Source organism: Ochotona princeps, chromosome 8 (genome assembly GCF_030435755.1).
Source record: "Ochotona princeps isolate mOchPri1 chromosome 8, mOchPri1.hap1, whole genome shotgun sequence".
Lineage (NCBI taxonomy): Eukaryota > Metazoa > Chordata > Mammalia > Lagomorpha > Ochotonidae > Ochotona > Ochotona princeps.
Window position 1 is genome coordinate 16,675,886 of NC_080839.1, and position 23,740 is coordinate 16,699,625.

The 23,740-nt window shown below is 49.8% G+C and overlaps 1 protein-coding gene across 1 annotated transcript; it reads left to right on the plus strand.

Moving 5' to 3' along the window:
• The first annotated feature begins 6,107 nt into the window (after positions 1-6,107).
• GGCX (gamma-glutamyl carboxylase) lies at positions 6,108-23,320 on the plus strand. The gene is made up of 15 exons (XM_004590722.4): positions 6,108-6,254; positions 6,575-6,745; positions 8,133-8,291; positions 8,532-8,697; positions 12,204-12,282; positions 12,732-12,838; positions 15,497-15,660; positions 19,619-19,884; positions 20,049-20,180; positions 20,821-20,972; positions 21,393-21,562; positions 21,699-21,829; positions 22,351-22,498; positions 22,651-22,846; positions 23,098-23,320. Exons 1-15 carry the CDS (start codon positions 6,212-6,214, stop codon positions 23,273-23,275), a joined length of 2,262 nt encoding a protein of 753 aa, XP_004590779.2. The 5' UTR covers positions 6,108-6,211; the 3' UTR covers positions 23,276-23,320.
• Positions 23,321-23,740: the final 420 nt, after the last annotated feature.

Consider the following 23,740-nt stretch of genomic DNA (forward strand, 5'->3'; position numbering starts at 1 on the left):
TCAGGAACTACAAAGCAAAGATCAAGCAGCCTGCCTGGGCTTCCTGAGGCTGGACTGACAAGTTTTTAAGTCTAGGTTATGTCTAACTCCGGGAATCAATCTGAAGCAATTTGAGAGAGAGTAGGAGGATGACTGTTGAGATCACAGGAAAACAGATGCAGAGGTGGCAAGACCTTAGGACTGTGGGTGGGCAAGCAGGGCTGAAAGTTTGGAATGCTGTCACCTTGAGCTTCAATGACAGAAGGCTCTGGGTTACAGATTACATGAAGTTGACAGAACTTTCTCACCTCTTTAGGTTTTGCAGGTGCTAAGCAGTAACAGCGTGGTATCTCCTATCAGCTAGGTTGTCGGGAAATATTGGCCTATCGACTGGACTCCTTCCCTTCTAGAGTTCAACTATGCTGCATTTCCCTTCAGGGGACAGTGTGTTGGCCAGAGGAGGAGGGGAGGGAAAGGGGTTGGTGACCCAAGTAAGTGGCCAGAGGACGACCCAATGAACCAGACAGGGACCCAGGCACAAAGAATTTTTCCACCCATCTGGCCCTAGGCCAAAGAAAAGCCAGAGAAAATTTGCTCTTCCCGGATGGGATTTATCAAGACACAAGAACAATAACAGGGACATGCAGAAGGAAACAAACATTCCTGTCTCATCCCAGAAGAAATGACAGTTCCAAAGAGGAAATGTCACCTTCACCAACACATACTTTAAAAAAAAAAAATGTGTGGAGCTTAGCAGACTAATCTACTGCCTGTGGCACCAGCAACCCACATGGGCTCCAGTTCAGGTCCTGGCTGCTCCACTTCCAAACCAACTCCCTACTAGTGGCTGGAGGAGGGGCAGGTGGGTAGCAGAGGGTGACCCAAGTGTTTGGGCCCCTGTGCCCATATGGGAGACTCAGGCTCCCTGTTGTTCTGCCATTCAAACAAATCTCTCCCTCCTTTTTTTCTTTAGATTTGTTTATTTCACTTCGAAGAGTTACAGAGAGGAGAGAGACAGAGAGAGAAATCTTCCTTCCACTGGTTCACTCCCCATATGGCCACAATGACCAGAGCTGAGCTGATGTGAAGCCAGCAACCTCTGGCAGGTCTCTCACATGAGTGCCAGGGCCCCTGGGAATTGAGCCATCCTTCCCAGGTCATAAGCAGGGAGCTGGATGGGAAGTGACACAGTTGGGACCAGCATTTCAGGTGGTGACTTTATCCGCTATGCCATAATTCCATCCCCATCAGTGAGTCCTGACTCATCCTTGGTCATGTAGCCCAGGTTCCCTGTCTCCTATCCACAGCAACTCCTGCTTGCTTGTCAAGGCCAGTGATCCTGTCTGGACAGGACAACTCCAACCTCCTCCAAATTCACCGTTATTATTATTATTATTATTGGAAGTCAGATATACAGAGAAGAGGAGAGACAGAGAGGAAGATCTTCTGTCTGATGATTTACTTCCCCAAGTAGCCACATGGCCAGAACTGTGCCAATCTGAAGCCAGGAGCCAGGAGCCAGTAGCTAGGAGACTCCTCTGGTTCTTCCACGTGGGTGCAGGGTCCCAAGACTTTGGGCCATTCTTAACTGCTTTCCCAGGCCATAAACAGGGAGCTGAACGGGAAGCAGGGCCGCCAGGATTAGAACCGGCGCGCATATGGGATCCCAGCATTTTCAAGGTGAGGACTTCAGCTGCTTGGCTACCGTGCTGGGACCCAAATTGACTGTTCTTGTGCTTGTCTGTTTCTTCACTATCTGCTATCCTCCAAAAATACATATTTGACTAGGTCCCACCCAGCCTCTGGCTTAAAACCCATACTTCTCTGCGTGGCATTCCAAGAGTATACTCAACCTGCTTTTCTAAGCTTATGTGTCATGAGACTCACCTCCCAGTCAACCCCTCAGTCACGCTAAATGCTGCGCTCTTCCCCTAAACACCTTTCTCTGCCCCTTTCCTTTTCCTTTCTTTTAAAAATATTTACTTATTTTTACCTAAAGGCAGATTTCTAGGGAGGAGAGACAGAGAGAAATATCCCCAAGTGGCTGCAACTTTGGGAGCTGAGCCGATCCAAAGCCAGCAGCCAGGAGCTTCTTCTGAGTCTCTCACGTGGGTGCAGGGTCCCAAGGCTGTGGGCCATCCTCCACTGCAGGAGGATTAAGCAGGCAGCTGGAAGGGAAGTGAAGCAGCTGGGACACCAACCGGGGCCCATGTGGGATGCTGTAAGGTAAGGATTTAGTCAATTGAGCCATTGTGCCACGCCTTCCTTTCCTTTTTCTTGGCTCAAAGATTCTCCTGGTTGGGTTGGCATTGTGGCACACCAAAATAAGCTGCCATTTGTGACACTGGCATTCCTTATCAAACACCAGTTTAGGTAGTAGCTGCCCTGCTCCTCATCCAGTACCTTGCTGATGCACCTAGGAAGGCAGGGCAGATGGCACAAGTGTTTGTGTCCCTGCCACCCACGTGGGAGACCTGATTTTGAGCATTGTGGCCATTTGGGCAGTGAAGACGGAAGTGTATGGAAGATTTCTGTCTCTGTCTCTCCTTCTCTGTATATAACTCTGCCTTGCAAATAAAAACACATATTATTATTTTTTTTTTAAATACAGGCTATAGAGTTCCCAAACGAAGCACATAATTACCATCTGGCTATAAGGCATCAGGGAATTCCTGAAAAGTGTCTTGAAAAACAAATGCAGAAGTTTCCATCGGGGATTTCCACACAGTGACTGGGCAGAAATTCTAAATTGCAAATGCATACTGACCAGCTCGTTAATTAGGATACTCCGGATTGAAAGAGGTTCGAGAACAATGAAGACTCACTGCAGTTGTTTTCCTAAATCTGTTGGGACATTCTTTGGCTTGACCTTTAGCATCTCAGAGTCTCCAGGGTCCACTTGAGAAACTCTTAGCCTTCAGCTGTTTTCTTTCATAGCAGGTAAAGGTTATGACCTCACATGGGGTTATAGATAACATAAACACTGTGTAGAGTCAGGATTTAGTATTTTTTTTTTCTTTGAAAGGGTGAGAGAGAGAGAGAGAGAGAGAGAATATGAATCTGCTGATTCACTGCGCAAATGCTCAAATATCCCAGGGCCAGGCCAAAGTTGGGAGCCTGGAACTCAATTGAGTTCACGCAGGTACCCAGGAGGTGCAATAGCAGGAAGTTGGATCAGAAACAGAGCCAGGGATTGAACCAAGGCATTCTGAAGGAGTGTGGGCAACTAATTCTTCCTTTTCTTTCTCTTTCTTTCTTTCTTTCTTTCTTTCTTTCTTTCTTTCTTTAAGATTTATTTATTTCTATTGGAAAGTCAGATCTACAGAGAACGGGGGAGATAAAGAGTAAGATCTTCTTTCCACTGGTTCATTCCCCAAGTGGCCTCAACAGCCAGAGCTGAGTCAATCCGAAGCCAGGAGCTTCTTCTGGGTCTCCCACGCAGGTGCAGAGTTCCAAGGCTTTGGGCCGTCCTCCACTGCTTTCCCAGGCCACAGGCAGGGGGCTGGATGGGAAGTGGAGCCGCTGGGATCAGAACCGGCGTCCATATGGGATGCGGGCATATGCAAGGTAAGGACTTTAATTTAATATATTAAATTTGAAAGATTTCATTTAATTTATTAAAGTAGATTTAACAAATAAAAAAGATCTAACAAATCTTTTTAAAAATTTTAAAAATTACCAAACCGTCTTCCAAAGTGGTTATGCCATTTTGCAATCCCATTGGTTGTGAAGGAGGTTGTTCCACACCCTCACCAACAGTGCATGTTGTCAATGCTTTGTGTTTTAGTCACTCAGATAGGAATGTGGTAATCTCTCATTGTAGCTGCTCTAATTTGCAATTCCTTAACGATCGAACATGGTGAGCATCCTTCTTCTTCTTTTTTAAAGATTTATTCATTTTTTTGCAAAGTCAGATGCACAGAGAGGAGGAGAGACGGAGGGGAAGATTTTCAGTCCAATGATTTACTCCCCAAGTGACCGCAACAGCTGAAGCTGAGCCTCTACTGCTTTCTCAGACTACAGGCAGGGAGCTGGATGGGAAGTGGGGCTGCCAGGATTAGAACCGGCACCCATATGGGATCCTGGCATGTTCTGCCGGGCCCAAGAATCTTTCTTCTTATCTCTTCTCTCTTTCTCTGTTTTAATAAACATCATTGGGCCTGGCGGCGTGGCCTAGCGGCTAAAGTCCTCGCCTTGAAAACCCTGGGATCCCATATGGGCGCCGGTTCTAATCCCAGCAGCTCCACTTCCCATCCAGCTCCCTGCTTGTGGCCTGGGAAAGCAGTTGAGGACGGTCCAATGCATTGGGACACTGCACCTGCGTGGGAGACCTGGAAGAGGTTCCAGGTTCCCGGCATCGGATCGGCGCGCATCGGCCCGTTGCGGCTCACTTGGGGAGTGAATCATCGGCCGGAAGATCTTCCTTTCTGTCTCTCCTCCTCTGTGTATATCTGGCTGTAATAAAATGAATAAATCTTAAAAAAAAATAAATAAACATAATTTTACCTGACAGTTCATTTGAGAAGTACCATATGATTATTCAAAATCACAGATTTTTTAGCAGTTAGGGATCAGTGCTGTGGCATAGCAAGTTAGCCTTCATATAGAAGTGCCAGCATCCCATAAGAATACCTAGCTCCTCTGCTTCCCATCCAGCTCCCTGCTAATGGCCTGAAAAATGAATAAAGTGCTTGGGTCCCTACATCACATGGGATACCCAGAAGAAACTCCTGGCTCCTGGCTTTGTATCTGCTCAACTTCGACTTTTGTGGCTATTTGGGGAATGAACCAGTAGATGAAGGATCTTTCTGTCTCCCCTTTTCTCTGTGGAGAAGGACTGCTTGAAGCAGACATGAGGACCCAGGTGCGTGTAAAAGCAAGTCTTTTTGTGTGTGAAAAATATACCTCATAAAATGCTATTATCTAAACAAGTAACAGATTTACTATACATTAAATGAATTCTTTTTTTCTTTAATGATTTATTTATTTTTATTGGAAAATCAGATATACAGAGAAAGAGGAAGCTCTTCCATTTGCTGATTCACTTCCCAAGTGGCCCCAACAGTCTGGTGCTGAGCCAATTCAAAGTCAGGAGCCCAGAGCCTCTTCTGGGTCTCCCACGTGGGTGCAGGGTCCCAAGGCTTTGGGCCGTCCTGCTTTTCCAGGCAGGTGACGGGAAATACTGGCCCACCGACTCCTTGCCAGCAGGGAGCTGGAAGGGAAACTCTGGTCATTGTGGCCACTTGGGGAGTGAACCAGCAGACAGAAAATCTTTCTGTCTGTTATCTCCTCTCTGTAAATCCAACTTTCCAATAAACATAAACATAAATCTTAAAAAAAAAAAAGTTACAACCCATTCGGCGGCCCAGTATGGTAGGTAGCCTAGCGACTAAAGTTCTCACCTTGCACGTGTCGGGATCCCATATGGATGCCGGTTCTAATCCCGGCTGCTCTACTTCCCTTCCAGGTTTTTTGTTTTTTTTTTTTAAAAGCTGGAAATCTTTTTTTTTTTTTTAATATTTATTTATTTATGATTGGAAAGTCAGATTTTACAGAGAGGAGACCCAAATAGCTGAGATGGCTGCAGCTGGGCTGGTCCCAAGCCAGGAATGAGGAGTTTCCTATGGACCTCCCACATGAGTACAGGAACCCAAGGACCTGTGCCATCCTCCTCTGCTTTCCCAAGCACATTAGCAGGAAGCTGGATAACGGTGAGCAGCCAGGGCACAAACCAGCGGCACCATAGGTGGAGGCTTGACCTACTATGCCATCGAACTAAGGACTCACACTAAGCATTCATCCTGAGCAGGGACAGTCCTTCCTCCTGAGCCCTGAACTGTCTATACCTGATCTGTCTGCTCACCTGACCGGAGAGCACTGCGAGGCCTAAATGGGTCAGGCAAGAACCCGAGCTACTGGGCCCAAAATCTTAGCATTGAAAAACCAGCAAGCCCTTAGCGTTGAAAGACCAGCAAGGGCTCGGCAGGCGTTAAGACAGTGACCTGGGCTGTGAGTGGACCCCAGAACGCGCAGTCTGCACCATCTCAGGCCCCGCCCCAGGGCTCCTTACTCCGCCTCCTGACGCCCCGCTCAGGGCCTTTCGCGACAGTGACGGCGCTTTCCGGCCGGCCACGCGGGTGTAGACGTGTCGGGGAGGTAGAGCCTATGAGAGCGCGCGTCCGCGGCACCTCCTGCTCGCGGCCGGCTGCCGTGGTCCTGCCTGGGTGCAGCCATGGCCCTGCGTGCCCGGTTTGCGCAGCCCCCGCCGGGCTCAGGTCGGCCAGGGTCGGGAGGACGTCTGGTGGGACCTGGTGACGAGGGGCTTTCGCGGGGGGAAGGGGCGTGTTGAGGGAGACAGCAAGGTGCAGCTTCAGGAGGTTGTCGACTTGGCGGGGTAGGGGCTGGGGGGCGTTGCCCTGGGAAGTCTGTCCTGTCGGGGGGCCTGGGACGTGGAGTGGTCTGAAGGGGTGCTCTGCACTTAGGCTTTGCGGAGATCACTGGGGAGAACAACCCAGGTGGGCTGTGTTTGAGGCTGTGATGTCTGTGATTGGAAAGGAGACCGCCTCCACCCCCACATTATCTCCACTTGTTGCAGATAAAGTACAGAAAGACAAAGCTGAGGAGAGCCCGCGGTCCAGGCAGGAGAGCCGAATGAAGAAACTCTTGGGTTTTGAGGGGGCAGATGTATCTAGCTGGCAGAAGCTGGTTACCCTGCTAAACCGACCTACAGACCCCGCCAGCCTGGCCGTTTTTCGTTTTCTCTTTGGTGAGTCTATTTTCTGGGTGGTAGAGGCTATTTAGGTAGTTGAGGGTGGGAAGATGTGGGCTGTCCACTGCGTGGTTGCTTAGTGGAAGGGGGCATGATCAAGTTTAGCATCAAGCCAGAAATGCTTTGATCTGATGCCTTTATCAGACACAGTTGTGGAGGAACAGGGACCTGTTTGCCGCTGGTCTGAAATCGCCTAGGAACTTGGGCCAAGGCTTCAGAAAAAAAATGGAGCAAGGGTAATGGGTCAATTTCATGGGGACCTCGTGGTCTGGAGCTTCCTAACTTGTGGGCTAGACCACACCCATCGATGGGATGGGTTACAGGTGTACTGAGATAGTCGCTTGGCCCAAACATGGTCCTCAGCTGCGGGCAGTCCTCCCTCTGGTGGAGGGAGGAGGAGCAGCTGCTTGCTGTCATCTGTGGAATCCTGGGACTGCCTCTAGAAGTCCTGTTATGCAGTAGATAGGCCTCCTGGCAAATAATTAACTAGTCCCCAAAGTGACTAACCGGTGAGTTTGAGATACCCTGCCTTATCCAGAGCTGGCTGCCTGTGTGTGCAGCCCTTGAAGTGTAGCCCCCATGTGTCATGGTTTTGAAGCACTCCCAGAGTACCTTTGCGGAGTAAGGGTGCATCTCTACAAAATATGACACAAAATGCATGCTTTCCCCACCGACTCCTTCCTGCCGCCTTGCTAAGTTTACTGACCTTCCTGTTCCCAAACAGGGAGTTGGCTCCATGAGGTCCAGGGACCATTAGATCACACAGCTGTCAGTGCGAAGCCTCCAGTAGGCACTCGGTCACTTTTGTAAATTTTTAAAGTTTAGATGATGTTTACATAGTTGATCAGGGTAGAAAGGATCTAGGGTTAGGGAAAAGTGAGTGTGATTATTGTTTCCAAATTTTCTGTTTCTTCCTCTTTTGGGGGAAAAGGGGAGATAAAGAGAGAAGCTGTACCCAGCCTCCCAACTGTCCCAGTACCCAGGGATGGGGAATGACCACTCAATATCAGCCCAGAGTCCCTGATGTGGTGTATGCTCTGAGCATTCTGTCCACCTGGTTTCAACGATTCTGATATACTGTCAATCTTGCTGATCCAAGGATGAGGAAATCCTGCCAATGTCCATTGGCTGACATAGTCAACCTTAGAGTCTCGATTTGCCCAGGTTTTTGCTGTCATTGTTTGGCTGTGTGGAGTGGTTGTCCAATTTGTTTTGTACTTCCTCTGCTTCAGTCACTGTTGAATCGACAGCAGGGCCAGGATCAGGAATACAGTGTGAGCCTGGAGCCAGACAGGGTAGTGTGTGTAGCATGGAGTACATGTAGTACATGGTAGTGTGTGCCTTCCCTGAGGTACACGGGGCCCCTCTCCTCTTGCCTGCTCAGGGCTCCTGATGGTGCTGGACATTCCCCAGGAGCGGGGCCTCAGTTCCCTGGACCGACGCTATCTGGACGGGCTGGACGTGTGCCGCTTTCCCTTGCTGGATGCCCTGCGCCCACTGCCATTGGACTGGATGTATCTGGTCTATACCGTCATGTTTCTGGGTGAGGGGAACTGTAGAAACGATGGGAGTATTGGCTGGCCTGGTCCAAACATGGACATCAGCAGTATGCTGCTGAATGACCAAGGTCTATGGTGCTTTGACTTTCATGTTTGCAACGTTTTAAAATAACCTTTAGTTGTTACTCATAATGTGATAAAATGCCTTAATCCCAGCCACAGCCCAGGCCAGGGAAGTTGGGCCTGTGGGCACCCCATTGACCTGTTGATCATCCAAATCCCAGGGGCACTGGGCATGATGCTGGGCCTGTGTTACCGGCTGAGCTGTGTGTTGTTCCTGCTGCCATACTGGTACGTGTTCCTCCTGGACAAGACGTCATGGAACAACCATTCCTATCTGTATGGCTTGTTGGCCTTCCAGCTGACATTCATGGATGCGAACCACTACTGGTACGAAGCTACAGGGACATAGGGAAGGGGCTGGCCGGGCAGGGTGCTTCCCAGACATGGTGGGAGATGGTGAAGTCCTGGAAATTGCCCCAGGAAGTGTACTTTCACCCCATGCTTTGCTGAGTTATATGGTGAACCTATGGTTTGGATGGAGCTGGGAGGAGGAGAGGCCTGCTCCTTGCAATGATGAAAAGCAAAATGGCTCCATCCCGTCCTGCCAGGGCCCATCCACGTCCTCTGAGCTTCTTAGAGAAGCACACAGCTAGACAAAGCTGATTTCACATTGTCAAGGGTAGTCACGTGGTGACGGGAGCAGACTGTGTGTGAGCCCAGAGTTAGAGCCAGCAGTAACACTACGAGGCACAGGACCCATCTGGGCTGTCCTGGGAGGAGGTGACCCTGTCTCCAGTGTGGCTTAGGTGGCCCTCTGCAGGGACGTGGAGGAGGGATTGGAGACAAGGTGGCAGGCATTCTATTGTTAAGTGGAACGCAATGTCTCACTCTTTGTGTTAGATTCCCTTCCCCACCACTGTTTTTAAAAATATTCATTTGAAAGGCAGAGCCAAAGACATAGATCACCCGTCTTCTGGTTTGCTCCCCACATGGCCACAGTGGCTGGAGCTGAGCCAATCTGAAGCCAGGAGATAGGAGCCTCTTCCAGGCCTCCCACGCAGGTGCAGGGTCCCAAGGCTTTGGACCGTCCTCTACTGCTTTCCCAGGCCACAAGCAGGGAGCTGGATGGGAAGCGGGGCTGCTAGGATTAGAACTGGTACAAATATGGAATCCTGGCGCATTCAAGGTGAGAACTTTAGCTGCTAGGTTACCGCGCCAGGCCCTGTGCATTTTTTATTTTTTTAAGGTTTGTTTATTTGAGAGAGTTACAGAGAGGAAGAAGCACACAGAGAGAGGTTCATCTTTCATCCACTGATTAATTCCTCAAATGGCTACAGTGGCCAGGGCTGGGCCAGGCCAAAACCAGGAGCTTCTTTCAGGTCTCTCAGGCAGGTGCAGCAGCCTAAGAACTTGGACCATCCTCCGCTGCTTCCCAGATGTATTGGCATGGAGCTGGTTGGAAGTGCAGCAGCCAGGACTCAGGAATGCTGTGCTGTAGATGGTGGCTTTACTTGCTATGCCACAGGCCGGCAGCTTTTTGTGAACTTTTCCCCACTTAATTACTTGTCATTAAGAGACTGGTATTGGGGCTGGCACTGTATTGTAGTGGATTGAACCACTCATGGGTGCCAGTTCAAGACCTGGCCTGCTCCACTTCTGATCTAGCTTCTTGCTAAATGCACCTGGGGAAGGTATAGAGAATGGCCTACGTGCTTGGGCCGCTGCACCTACATGGGAGACCTGGAAGAAGCTCTTGACTTTGGTGGCCTATCCCCAGCCATTGTGGCCTTTGAGGCATGAACCAGTGTGTGGAAGATCTCTTTCAGCCTCTCCTTCTCTCTGTAACTCTGCCTTTCAAATAAATACATCTTAGAGAAAGAGAGAGAAAAGGGCTGGTGTTGTGGTACCGCAGGTTAAGCCTCCACTGGTAATACTAAGCATTCCCTGTTGGAGTGCAGGTTTATGTTTCAGCTTTTCTGCTTCTAATTCAGCTTACTGCTAATTGCACCTGAGCAGGCAGCAGATGCTAACCCAGCACTTGGACCCCTGTCACTCATGTGGGAAAATGGAATGGAGTTCCGGGCTATTGTCTGTCCCAGCCCTGGCTGTTGCAGCCATTTGGGGAGTGAATCAGGGATAGAAGATCACTCTGTCACTCTGCCTTTTATATCTAAGAAAGAGACAAAGAAAGAGAAAAAGAAAGAAAAGGGGCCCAGTGTGGTAGCCTAGTGGCTAAAGTCCTTACCTTGCATGCACCAGGATCCCATATGGACACCAGTTCTGATCTTGGCAGCCCCACTTCCCATCTAGCTCCCTGCTTGTGGCCTGGGAAAGCAGTCAAGGACAGCCCAAAGCCTTGGGACTCTGCACCCGCGTAGGAGACCTGGAAGAGACTCCATGCTCCTGGCTTCAGATTAGCGCAGCTCCAGCTATTGCAGCCACTTGGGGAGTGAATCAGCAGATGGAGGATCTTCCTCTCTGTCTCTCCTCCTCTCCGTATAGCTGACTTTCGAATTTAAAAAAAAATCTTAAAAGAAAAAGAAAAGACTATTTAATGAGGGATTTCCTCTATGTTAAACATGAATAATATTTTCCTATTCAAAACCCTGTGTTGGACCTGTGTGACGGCTCAATGGCTAAGTCCTCACCTTGAAAGCATCAGCATCCCATGTAGACGCTGATTAGTGTCCAAAGCCTTGGCACCCTGCACCCATGTGGGAGACCCAGAAGAAGCTCCTGGCTTCGGATCAGCTCAGCTCTGGCTGTTGTGGCCATTTGGAGAGTGAATCAGCATACAGAAGATCTTTCCCTCTGCCTCTCTTCCTTTTTTTTTTAAAGATTTATTTTATTTTTTATTACAAAGTCAGATATACAGAGAGGAGGAGACAGAGAGGAAGACCTTCCATCTGATGATTCACTCCCCAAGCGACCGCAACGGCCGGTGCTGCGCTGATCTGAAGCTGGGAACCAGGAACCTCTTCCAGGCCTCCCACACGGGTGCAGGGTCCCAAAGCTTTGGGCCGTCCTTAACTGTTTTCCCAGGCCATAAGCAGGGAGCTGGATGGGAAGTGGAGCTGTCGGGATTAGAACCAGCGCCCATATGGGATCCCGGCGCGTTCAAGGCGAGGACTTTAGCCGCTAGGCCACACCGCCGGGCCCAAAAAATAAATCTTTAAATGCAGTGACTCTAACATAGGTTGTGGACATTTATCCCAAGTGAGTTCTTGACCACTGTGCCAAACACTTGCTGTGTTTGTATGTATTAAACGTATTAAATTCTTTTTTTAAAAATTTATTTAAAAGAGGGAGAAGGAGAGACAGATCTTCCATCCGCTGGTTCATTCCCCAAATGACCGCAAAGGCTGGCCCCAGCTGGGCCCAATTTAGGAGCCAGGAGCTACTTCTGGGCCTCCCCTATGGGTGTGCTGCTCCAGGCATCTCACTAACCTACCTTCCCAGGTGCATGGAGTGCATTTTTAACTGATATTTTGGACTTGTAGTGGGCTGTCAGGGCATAACTTCCTTGGAAGTCAAGCATCTAAAATAATACTTCTTGTATGATTTCATGATAGTTATATTTGCTCATGTTAATTCTAAGTGCCTCCCAGCACCCATAGAATAGGGGAGGCCATAGGAGATGTTCCTAGGATAGAGGGATTCTCACTGTTAAGAGTAAAGTGGACTAAAAAAGCGTCCTGCACGGGCTTGGCAGCGTGGCCTAGTGGCTAAGGTCCTCGCCTTGATCCCATATGACCGCTGGTTCTAATCCCGGCAGCTCCACTTCCTCTCTGTCTCTCCTCCTCTCAGTATATCTGACTTTGTAATAAAAATAAAATAAATCTTAAAAAAAAAAAAAAAGCGTCCTGCACACTTGTCTTCCTTGGTATATATAGGTCTGTGGATGGCCTGCTGAATGCCCGTAAGAGGAATGCCCATGTGCCCCTCTGGAACTATGCCATGCTGCGAGGCCAGGTAAGGGCAGCGAGGGCAGAGGGAGGAGGCACTGGAGCAGCCTGTGGTCAGTGTGGTCATCTCCTGCCTGCATTTTCCTTCTGCCTCTCTGCAGCTTCTCCTTACCCCACTGCTTTGCTATAAAACTCGCCTGGCTTTTTCATTTTTTTCCAATCACCCTAATCTCTGAGTTCTGTCACCTTGCCATAGAAAGAGTCAGAGCTTGCTGCTTGCTAGAAGAGAATCCTCGCAAGGGAAGGGAGTGCCTCTAGGTTTCCTGCTTCCTTCCAGGGGGCCTTGTCCTGGGTCTGCTGTCCAGAGCATTGGGGATGCGTGTTGGAGAAGTAGCTCTTTGAGATGAATGGATCTATTCTTTCTCGAGCACTGGACTGAGATGAGAATTTACTTAATCTTTGTGGATAACAAGGTGCTGTTTGTCTGAACTTGGCTGTTGTGTGTTGTGTTCTCAGATCTTCATTGTGTACTTCATTGCGGGTGTGAAGAAGTTGGATGCAGACTGGGTCGAAGGCTATTCCATGGAACACCTGTCCCGGCACTGGCTGTTCAGTCCCTTTAAGTGAGTGGCAGTCAGGACCAGGGCCTTGGCTTTGAGGCCTGGGTCCGGAGCAGGTGACCCGTCTCCCTGGGATCTGCTGTTGGGGTTCATTGAATCTGAGCGAGACTCCAAGGCGAGTGAGATAATTTTATTGTCTAGTCCAAGGGGCAACCTCTTGCCATAAGCAAGAAGTGCCCTGAATGAAATAATCATGGGGTTTTTATAGTAAAAGAATCAAAAGCTATGTGACGGTAAACAAGTACATGATTAGAGGCTAACAGTGACACAAAACAGAAAGTATGCGATAGGAATTTACAACGTATAGGCTTGGGGGTCCTAATCATATAATTTCAACGCAGACAGTAATAACATAGCGTGCCTTGAAGGTAGCTGTCTTTCCTGCAAATCCAAAACTCCAAGATTATCCCTATCTCCTGCCTGCCTCCTGGTCTTTCAGGAAACAGGAGCTTTGCTCGTAACAGGATGGAGGTGTCTCTTTGGAGATTCCAGACTTCTAGGAATACAGTCACCTTTACAGTTAACCCTTACATCTGCAGTGATGCCTGCTTTCTGCTTTGTCCACATGTGCCACCTGCAGTGCTCTGTTCACCAATCTGCCTTTTCAGCAGAGGCAGAACATCAGAGAACTGAGGCTTACCTGCTCCCGAGAGCTTGCTGGTCAGGTCAGGTGGACAAGAGGGAGGAAAAATTCTGTGGGAAGGGGAAGAGCAGAGCTACGTGGCCTGGGGAACAGGCAGCACCGCTGGCAGTTGCCCTGGCTGATGTCTGGGTCTCCGTCCTGCCATCCTGGCCTCTGGTCAGGGCTGCTCAGCCAAGGCACGGAGCTGGGCAGCCACTGTTTCTGCTCTGACAAAACCGTTACCGCCTGCACACTGGAGCCTTGCCTCTCTGCATGCCTCCTCCCAGCTCCTCTTTTACTTTGTTTTCTTTCTTCTTCCCTGTTATTTCCCACTTGCCCAAGTTTGACATATTGTACTAGACAAAACATCACCTTCAATTATTATTATTATTACTATTATTTAACATTTACTTATTTGAAGGAGTCAAGAAAGAGAGGCTGAAAGAGATCTTTCATCCTCTGGTTCCCTCCCAACAGCTGGCATGGGGGCTGGGCTGGGGTGAAGCCAGGAACCCAGAGTTTCTTGCATATATACTGTGTAGGAATAGGGGCCCAAGGACTTGGGCCATCCTCTGCTACTTTCCAAGGCACATTGGCAGGGAGCTGGATCGGAAGTGAAGCAGCTGAACTTGAACTGGCACCCATATGAAGTGTTGACATTGCATGCAGTGATTTTTTTTTAATTTTTAAAATTGTTTTAGTTGGAAAGTCAGATATACAGAGAAGAGGAGAGATAGAGAGAAGATCTTCTGTATGTTGATTCACTTCTCAAGTGACCACAACGGCCAGAGCTGAGCTAAGTTGGTCTGAAGCCAGGAGCCCAGAGCCGCTTTCAGATCTGCCACACAGGTGCAGAGTCCTGAGGCTTTGGGCCATCCTTGACTGCCTTCCCAGGCCACAAGCAGGAGGCTGGATGGGAAGTGAAGCCACTGGGATTAGAACCAGCACCCACAGGGGATCCTGGTGTGTGCAAGGTGAGGACTTTAACCGCTAGGCTACGACTCTGGTCCCACACGCAATAACTTAATCTGTTATATACCACAACGCTGGCTCCAAGAATTCACTTTTTTTTGGCCCGGCGGCGTGGCCTAGCGGCTAAAGTCCTTGCCTTGAACGCGCCGGGATCCCAGATGGGCACCGGTTCTAATCCTGGCAGTTCCACTTCCCATCCAGCTCCCTGCTTATGGCCTGGGAAAGCAATTGAGGATGGCCCAAAGCCTTGGGACCCTGCACCCGTGTGGGAGACTTGGAGGAAGCTTCTGGCTCCTGGCTTCGGATTGGCACAGCACCGGCCGTTGCATTCACTTGGGGAGTGAATCATCGGATGGAAGATTTTCTTCTCTGTCTCTCCTCCTCTCTGTATATCTGACTTTGTAATAAAAATAAATAAAATTTTAAAAAATTCACTTTTAAAACAAATGTATTATTATTAGTTTTAATTCAAAAAGCAGAGACAAAATGAGAGGGTCCATCCTATGGATCACCCCCCAGATCTGTAACAGCCAGGGCTGAGCCAACCCTGAGTCAGGGGTTAGGAACTGAAATCCTGGTCTTTCATGTGGGTAGAAAGGAACCGACTAATGAAGCCGTCATCATCTGCTGCCTTCCCTGGTGCGCATCAACAGGAGCCTGCAACTGAGGGCAGAGCTGGGATTTGACCCCAGGCATTCTGACCTGGGCCATAGGTGTCCCAAGTGGCACCTTAGCTGCTATGCCAAACACCTGCTCCAACCTTCCATCCTGAACGTTTCTTCCTCCTACAGACTTCTATGAGGGGTCTGTCCCCACCCTACCCCTTCTCAAATTTTGTTCTGGGAGATCTAACCTTGCTCAGTCCATAGGGTATATTGGAAACTGGATGCCTGAAGTGTGAAGGTGTAAACGGGGTGGAAAGCTACTGTGGTCTGCCTTTGTGGGTGGTTTAGGCAACTCAGTTCAGTTCCCTACTGGAGGGGTAGCAGGCACATTGTGCCACCCATGTGCTGTGATTGCTGCATTCCCCAGTGGCCTGCACTTGACCCTAGTCCTCGTGTCTGCAGATTGGTGCTGTCTGAGGAGCTGACCAGCCTGCTCGTGGTGCACTGGGGTGGACTGCTACTTGACCTCCTGGCTGGCTTCCTGCTGTTCTTCGATGCCTCACGATCCACTGGCCTCGTCTTTGTGTCCTACTTCCATTGCATGAATTCCCAGCTTTTCAGCATTGGTCAGTGTCTGTGGGACTAGCCAGAGTGTGTGTGTGAGAGCGGGGAGGTGGTGTTGGGAGTGGGAGCTAGGCTGAGCCCAGTGCAGTCCCCGAGGCAGGAATACCTGGAGGTGCGGATGGGCTCAGTGTATTGTATAGTAAGGGGTCTCCAAGAGAAGCAAGTACAGGTTGAGTAACCCTAAAATGAAAATCTGAATCTTTCTGAAATGTTGAACATTTCAAATTTTGAATTTTTCGAAGATTGAGTTACAAGAATTGTTAAGTGCCTTTTTGGAAAGGCAGATTTAGAAGAACAGAGAGATCTTCGTGCGTAGGTTCATTCCCCAAATGACCACATAGTCCAGATTGGGTCAGGCAAAGTTAGGATCATGTAACTCCTTCCAGGTCTCTCACATGGGTGGCAGGGGCTTCAGCACTCAGGCCATCTTCCACTACTTTCCCAGGTGCATTAGCAGGGAGCTGGATCCCAAACGGATCAGCTGGGACTCAAACTGGTGTCTATATTGGATGCCCTTCAGGTGGCAGCTTAATCTACTATACTCTTATTTATTTGAAAGAGAAAAAGATCTTCTGTCCACTGGTTGACTTCCCAAATGGTCACCATAGTTGGGGCTGATCCAGCCAGAAGCCAGGAGCCTGAAATTCCATCTGGGTATCCCACATGGGTTGCAAGGACCCAAGTACCTGGGCCATCCTCCTCTACTTTCTTCGGTGCATTAAAGGGAGCTGGGGGAAGGGGTGGGCCAGTGTGGTGGTACAGCATACTAATCCTCTGCCCTGTGATGCCAGCATCCCATCTGGGTGCTTGGTCATATCCTGGCTACTCTACTACTACTTTTTTTTTCTTTGGATTTAATTTTCATTGGAAAGGCAAATTTATACAGAGGAGACACAAAGGGAAAGATCTTCCATCCATTGATTCACTCCCCAAATGGCCACAAAGGACAGAGCTGAGCTGATCTGAAGTCAGTAGCTAGGAACTTGTTCCAGGTCTTCCATGCAGGTACAGGGTCCTAAGGCTTTGGGATGTCCTTGACTGCCTTCCCAGGCCATAAGCAGGGAGCTGGATGGGAAGTGGGGCTGCCAGGACACAAACTGGTGCACGTATGACATGATCACACTTGGAGGTGGAGAATTAGCCAGTTGAGCTAACGTGCCAGGGCCTGTTCCACTTCTAATCCAGCTTTCTGCTATGGTCTGGGAAAGCAGAAGATGACCCAAGTCTTTGTCACCCTTCACCCACATGGGAGACCTGAAAAAAGCTCCTAGCTCCCAGCTCAGGATCGGCTTAGCTCTGGCCATTGTAGCCATTTGGGGAGTGAACCTGCAGGTGGAAGATGTCTGTCTCTTCTTCTCTAACTCTGCTTTTCTTTTTTGTTTAAGACTATTATTTCCACATTCTCTCTCTCTTTTTTTTTTCTGTATCTGGGGTAAATGGGGAGATAAAGGGAGAAGCCCCTCCCAGCCTCCCACCCATCCCAGGTCCGCAGTGTGGGGCATGCTCCAAGGGGCTTGCTCAAGTGGTTTTGATAGTTCAACAGTTATGAATTGCTGCCACGCTGACTATTCCCAGCACGGTGAAGTCGCTGCAGAATCCACTGATTGACATAGTCCATCTTAGAGTTTCTGTTTGCCCAGTTTTTCACTGCCAACATCTAGCTGAGGTAGTTGATTGGTTTGTTCTGTCCTCTGTTGTGGTGCCAAGTGTCCTCTGCAGGTTCCAATAGACTGCCATATCCTCCATGTGCAGCTGGTTATGCTCTCCACTGCTCCGTCTGAGCCCCTGAGGAGGCTCAGTTCTGACCCTTGTACTCCATGGCAGACCATGGAACCTGCACTTCTCTTCATGGTTGGGGTTCTGAGTCTGGCAGTTCGATTGGGGACATTCCCAAAGAAACTTAGTCTGAGGTGATCCCAGACCAGATTCTTTTTTTTTTTTTTTTAAGATTTATTTATTTTTATTGGAAAGTCAGATACACAGAGAGGAGGAGAGACAGAGAGGAAGATCCTCCATCTGCTGATTCCCTCCTCAAGTGAGCGCAGATGCCAGTGCTGTGCCGATCCAAAGCCAGGAACCAGGAACCTCTTCTGGGTCTCCCACACAGGTGCAGGGTCCCAAAGCATTGGGCCATCCTCGACTGCTTTCCCAGGCCACAAGCAGGGAGCTGGATGGGAAGTGGAGCTGCCGGGATTAGAACCGGCGCTCATATGGGATCCCGGGGCGTTCAAGGCGAGGACTTTAGCCCCTAGGCCACGCCGCCGGGCCCAGATTCTTGTGTGTACTTGCAAGTACAGAGCCTGGCACAGTCCATCGCCCCAATCAGCTTGTGGTTGCAATTGCTGGGTTGGTTTTGTCTCCAGCCCTGTCTTCCACTGGAACCAGTGGGTGTTGCAGTCCATCTTGATTCTGCCCAGCACACACTTGGCCCTCAGATAAACCAGTGGGAGCTGCAGCCTAGTCGGAGTGACCCACATTAACCCCCACCAGGCCCACCCCCTACCCTGGTTTGCCAGTACGTGTAGCAGACTAGTCCAGTCTGTCCCACATCCCGTTCAGCTCTCATACATGGCAATGGGCATTGAAGCGTAGTTCAACCCAACCAGCTCCACTATCCAGCCCACACACATGCTGGTTGGTGCCATTCTGTCTAGCCACCCCTGTTCCAGTCCTGGTTTTCAAATAAAAATAAAACACTTCAGGCCTGGCACGGTGGCCTAGCTGCTAAAGTCCTCGCCTTGAGCATGCCAGGATCCTATATGGGCACTTGTTCTAATCCCAGCAGTTCCACTTCCCATCCAACTCCCTGCTTGTGGCCTGGGAAAGCAGTCGAGGATGCCCAAAGCCTTTGGACCCTGCACCTGCATGGGAGACCCAGAAGAGCTCTTGGCTCCTGGCTTTGGATTGGCACAGCAGCAGCTGTTGTGGTCACTTGGGGAGTGAATCATCAGACGGAAGAACTTCCTCTCTGTCTCTCTTTGTATATCTGACTTTGCAATAAAAATAAAATAAGTCTTAAAAAAAAAAAGCAGTGGGGATATGGACTGGCACTCTGTAATGTGGAATGCTGGCATTGCAAGGAACAGTTTAACTTGCTGTGCCACAGCCATACCACTGGCCCTAGATTTTGGATTTTTCGAGTTAAGGATCCTAACCAATGAAATCTATAAATTTGTTTTTCTTCTCTTTTTTTTCTCCCATATTTATTCATTTATTTGAAAGCTAGAGTTTCAGAGAGAGACAAGAGGGAGAGACAGATCTTACAACTGTTTTTTTTTTTTTTTTTTACTACTCAGATGGCCAGAAAGGCCAGGGTGGGGTCCTCTAAATCTCCTATATGGGAGTAGGAGCCCAAGGCCCCAAGCCATCCTCCACTGTTCTCCCAGGCTGCCAGCAGGCAGCTGGATGGGAGGTAGAACAGCTGGGACTTGAACTGGCACCTGATTTGGATGCTGGTGCCTTAGGCAGAGGCTTAACCCACAACACCACAATACCAGTGCTTCCATGCAAGTATTCTACAACCTGGAAATCTCCACAATCTGAACCACTTGTGCTTCCAGGAATTTTAGGTGAGGAATACTCTGTATCCTGAGGTTCAGAACATACTTCATTTTAAGTAGAGCATACGAGGGCCTGGCGTGATAGCCTAGTGGCTGAAGTCCTCACCTTGCAGTGTGCCAGGATCCCATATGGGCACCAGTTTGTATCCTGGCAGCCCCACTTCCCATCCAGCTCCCTGCTTGTGGCCTCGGAGAGCAGTCAAGGACAGCCCAAAGCCTTGGGGCCCTGCATCCGTGTGGGAGACCCGGAAGCTCCTGGCTTCCTATCAGTTCAGCTGCAGCCATTGCAGCCACTCGGGGAGTGAACCAGTAGATGGAAGATCTTTTTTTTTTTTTTTCTGTATCTCCTCGGTGTAAATCTTCCTAATGCCGAGGTGTTTGTTTTTCCTTACTTTCCTAGGTATGTTTCCCTATGTCATGCTGGCCAGCAGTCCTCTCTTTTGCTCCCCTGAGTGGCCTAGGAGGCTGGTTTCTCACTGCCCCAAAAGGCTGCAAGATTTTTTGCCCCTCAAGACCGCCCCGCAGCCCAGCACTTCTTGTGTGTATAAAAGGAGTCGGGCCAAAGGAGGCCAGAAGCCGGGACTACGCCATCAGCTGGGGACACTCTTCACCCTGCTCTACCTCCTGGAACAGCTCTTCCTGCCTTACTCCCACTTCCTCACCCAGGTTTGTGAGGGCAGGGAGGGCAGCAGAGCCTGGGCTTGGAAAGCTGCAGGGCAGCCAACAGTAGGGAAAGCGCTGGGCCAGTTTCACACCCTGTCGTCAGGGGGGACGGGACCAGTGCGAGAAGCATTGAACCCCTCCCTCTTCCCCTCGGCCCCACTTTCTAGGGCTACAACAACTGGACGAATGGGCTGTACGGCTACTCCTGGGACATGATGGTGCACTCCCGCTCCCACCAACACGTGAAGATCACCTACCGTGATGGCCGCACGGGCGAGCTGGGCTACCTGAACCCCGGGGTGAGGCATCTGTTGCCGACAGTTGATTGTGTGAAAGACCCCTTCAACTTTGGGACCTGGTTTGATCCTACACACACATCAGGAAGTGAAACAAATTTGAGCCTGCTCGGCCCTTTTCTCAAGCGCTAGATTAGCTGCTGTTTTTGCCTTTAAGATTTATTTACTTGAAGAGCTAGAGAGAGAGAGAGAAATCTCCTGTGTCGGTTCATTTCCCAAATGAGCGCAACAGCCAGGGCTGGGCTGGGCTGAAGCCAGGAGTTCCTTCCAGGCCTTCCATTTGGTACAGGAGCCCATATACTTGGGCCATCCTCTGCTATGTTGCCAGACACATTAGCAGGGAGCTGGATTAGACGTGGAGCAGCTGGGACTTGAACAGGCACACATATGGGGTGCCAACATCACAGGTGGTGACTTAACCCACTACGCCATAGTACTGCCCCCTGATCTTGTAGGGTAGTGATTTTCACTTGCTTGAATTGAGATTAAAGAAATACAAGTCCCACCATTTCAGCAATGGAAAATTCACCCCCGAAGTCGAGCGTTTGTTTTTGCATTAGGCTATTCTGTCCTGTTGGCAGCCTGTGACCTGTGTGAGAGATTGGAAACAATGAGGTGAGACTAACATGGGGGTTTGGGGCAGGTGTTCACACAGAGCCGGCGATGGAAGGATCATGCCGACATGCTGAAGCAGTATGCCACTTGCCTGAGTCGCCTGCTTCCCAAGTACAATGTCACTGAGCCCCAGATCTACTTTGATATTTGGGTCTCCATCAATGACCGCTTCCAGCAGAGGTGGGCCATGGGAGCAGAGAGTGGGAGAACAAGGAAGTGCTGCTCTCTTGCCAAGGTCTACAGCCTTGTGCTGCCTGTGTGTTTGGCTTAAATGGTTGTCTCTTTAGTGCATGTTCTGGTTCATCTAGTTGTGGGTATTGCTAGTTGCTTCCAGCAGGGGGCACCATCATCCAGGAGAAAAAAGAGCTTTCAGACATCATTAACACAGGGCCTTCTCTAGAAGTCACTAACCATGATTTTTCCCAGTGCTCCAGCATCTCTTCCCCATCTCTGCCGTGGACTGGCCATGACATGCTGACATAAAGCTGCTTCTTGCATCTGGAAATTCTATTCCTCTCCCTGGGAGCAGTGGTAAAAGGCACAGAAGTTCTGCTGGACGGGCAGCTGTGGCCTCCTTACAACTTTGCTTTTTTTCCTAAGGCTGTTTGACCCTCGTGTGGACATTGTTCAGGCTGTCTGGTCCCCCTTCCAGCGCACACCATGGCTGCAGCCACTCCTGATGGACCTATCCCCCTGGAGGACCAAGTTACAGGAAATCAGGAGCAGCCTGGACAACCACACCGAGGTGGTCTTCATCGCCGATTTCCCTGGTATGCAGCAAAATGGGCTCCCTTGGCCACAGGCAGTGCACTCCTGGTGGGAAGAATGGTTGTGAAGTCTGAGGGGCGTGGATGGTGAAGGGGCGAGCTCTCTGTTCTGACCTGGTAAACCCTGCTGCCCTGGCAGGACTGCACCTGGAGAACTTTGTGAGTGAAGACCTGGGCAACACGAGCATCCAGCTGCTGCAGGGGGAGGTGACTGTGGAGCTGGTGGCTGAGCACAAGAATCAGACTCTTCAGGAGGGAGAAAAAATGCAGGTATTTGCTTGGGAATAGCAAGGGCAGAAAGTTGAGATGAAAGCGGTCGTTTAGACAAAGAGCAGCTGCTTCCCCAGAGCAGTAATGTAGTGGGACTGCAAAATTCAAGGGCCTCTGGAGCAGTGAGGACAACCAGGATCCATTACACAACTTGTTTGCAAGGCAGAGAATCGGGGAACTCCCATCTAGTGCCCCAGATGTCCACAACAGCGAGGACTGGCCCGTCTCGATCTGGGCCTCCCACGCAGGTGGCAGGGACCCAGCTACCTGAGCCATTCCCAGTTGCCTCCCAGGATGTGCACTGGCAGGAAGCTGAAATCTGGAGCAAAGCTGGGACTCAAACCCAGGCACTCCAATGAGATTGTAGGTGTTGCAAACGGTGTCTTGGCCCCTGCCAAATGCCTGCTCCTCATTCGGCATCCTGAAGGTGAAACATGCCAGGCAGAGCCAAATAGGGAGCTCACAGGCTGGCAGGAGACTTGGAGTGAAATGCTTCTTTCTCCCCCAATCCGCTTGATCAGCTGCCTGCTGGTGAGTACCATAAGGTGTACACGGTGTCATCTAGTCCTTCCTGCTACATGTACATCTATGTCAACACCACAGAGGTCGCACTGGAGCAAGACCTGGCCCATCTGCAGGAATTAAAGGAAAAGGTTGAGAATGGAACTGGTGAGTGTGAATGGGTTAAAGCAGCCTTTGGTTTCAAGAAACGGGTTGAGTGAGTATCTAGATAGACTGAACTCGAGGCCATCTCGGAAGGGGAGTCCAAGGGACAGAAAGAGCTGCCTTGGTGATTGCTCTCTTCACTATCTTCTGGACAGAGACAGGGCCTCTGCCTCCCGAGCTGCAGCCTCTGTTGGAAGGGGAGGTCAAAGGGGGCCCAGAGCCCACGCCTCTGGTTCAGACCTTTCTTAGACGCCAGCAAAGGCTTCAAGAGATTGAACGCCGGCGCAACAGCCCTTTCCACGAGCGACTGCTCCGCTTCTTGCTGCGCAAACTCTACATCTTTCGCCGCAGGTACTTCTGCTCAGTACTTGTCCCAGTCTGTAGGCAGTAGAAAGTTTCCCCAAACACTGGGGCTCTGGAGATTCTCTACTCTCCCATGAATCATTTGCAGAAGGATGTGCCTCAGCCCATTTTTCACCTCCCCGATATCCCTTCCATGGCATCTCAACCAACGTGTCAGGGGTACCTTTCCAGCTGTTTGGCAGAGGGTTCCTATGTGCCTGTTGAACTGTAAGCCACATGACCTTTTTCCTGTTTTTCAGCTTCCTAATGACTTGTATTTCACTTCGAAATCTGGCCTTGGGTCGCCCTTCACTGGAACAACTCGCCCAAGAGGTGACTTATGCAAACCTGCGACCCTTTGAGCCAGCTGCAACCAGAGACTCTTCAAATTCTCATCAGCCTGAGCCACTTGCTGATCCTGTGCACTCAGAGTTCTAGGGGAGCAAGGTGCTGGGCCCATTACCTATGCAGTGCAGTCCAGAAAACTTCTTACAATCTTTTGCCCTTGTCCAAAGCTCCTTTTGAGTGAGCCTTACAGGAGCCAAGGAAATAAATGGATTTTCCCAGTGAAAATGGAGAAGGTGGTACTGCCGCTTGCAACAGCAACACACTAAGATTTGGAGCTCTGGGAAGGCAAAGGAAGATGGCCCAAACAGGTTCCTAAGGCCCCAGCTTTTGCTATAACTGGAGCAAAGCAGCAGATAGATGCGTCACTCTGCTTTTCAGGTATTAAAAACGGAGGGACTAAGCCCACCCTACTTAAAGTGGCAAAGTTTAAAATGACTTGCTCTTTGAAGACATTTACGAAAATAGCCAACTTTACAAATGTCTTGCTACATGCTGGGCACTATCACCTTTCAAGCTATTAATAACTAGCCCCATGTAATTTTATTCAAAGATAAC

Excerpts from the sequence above, each read along its gene's own strand:
- GGCX (XM_004590722.4), top strand. The coding sequence starts at position 6,212 with ATGGCCCTGCGTGCCCGGTTTGCGCAGCCCCCGCCGGGCTCAG. Across the intron at positions 6,746-8,132 it reads CGTTTTTCGTTTTCTCTTTG|GGCTCCTGATGGTGCTGGAC; the intron begins GTGAGTCTATTT and ends TTGCCTGCTCAG. Across the intron at positions 12,839-15,496 it reads TGGCTGTTCAGTCCCTTTAA|ATTGGTGCTGTCTGAGGAGC; the intron begins GTGAGTGGCAGT and ends TCGTGTCTGCAG.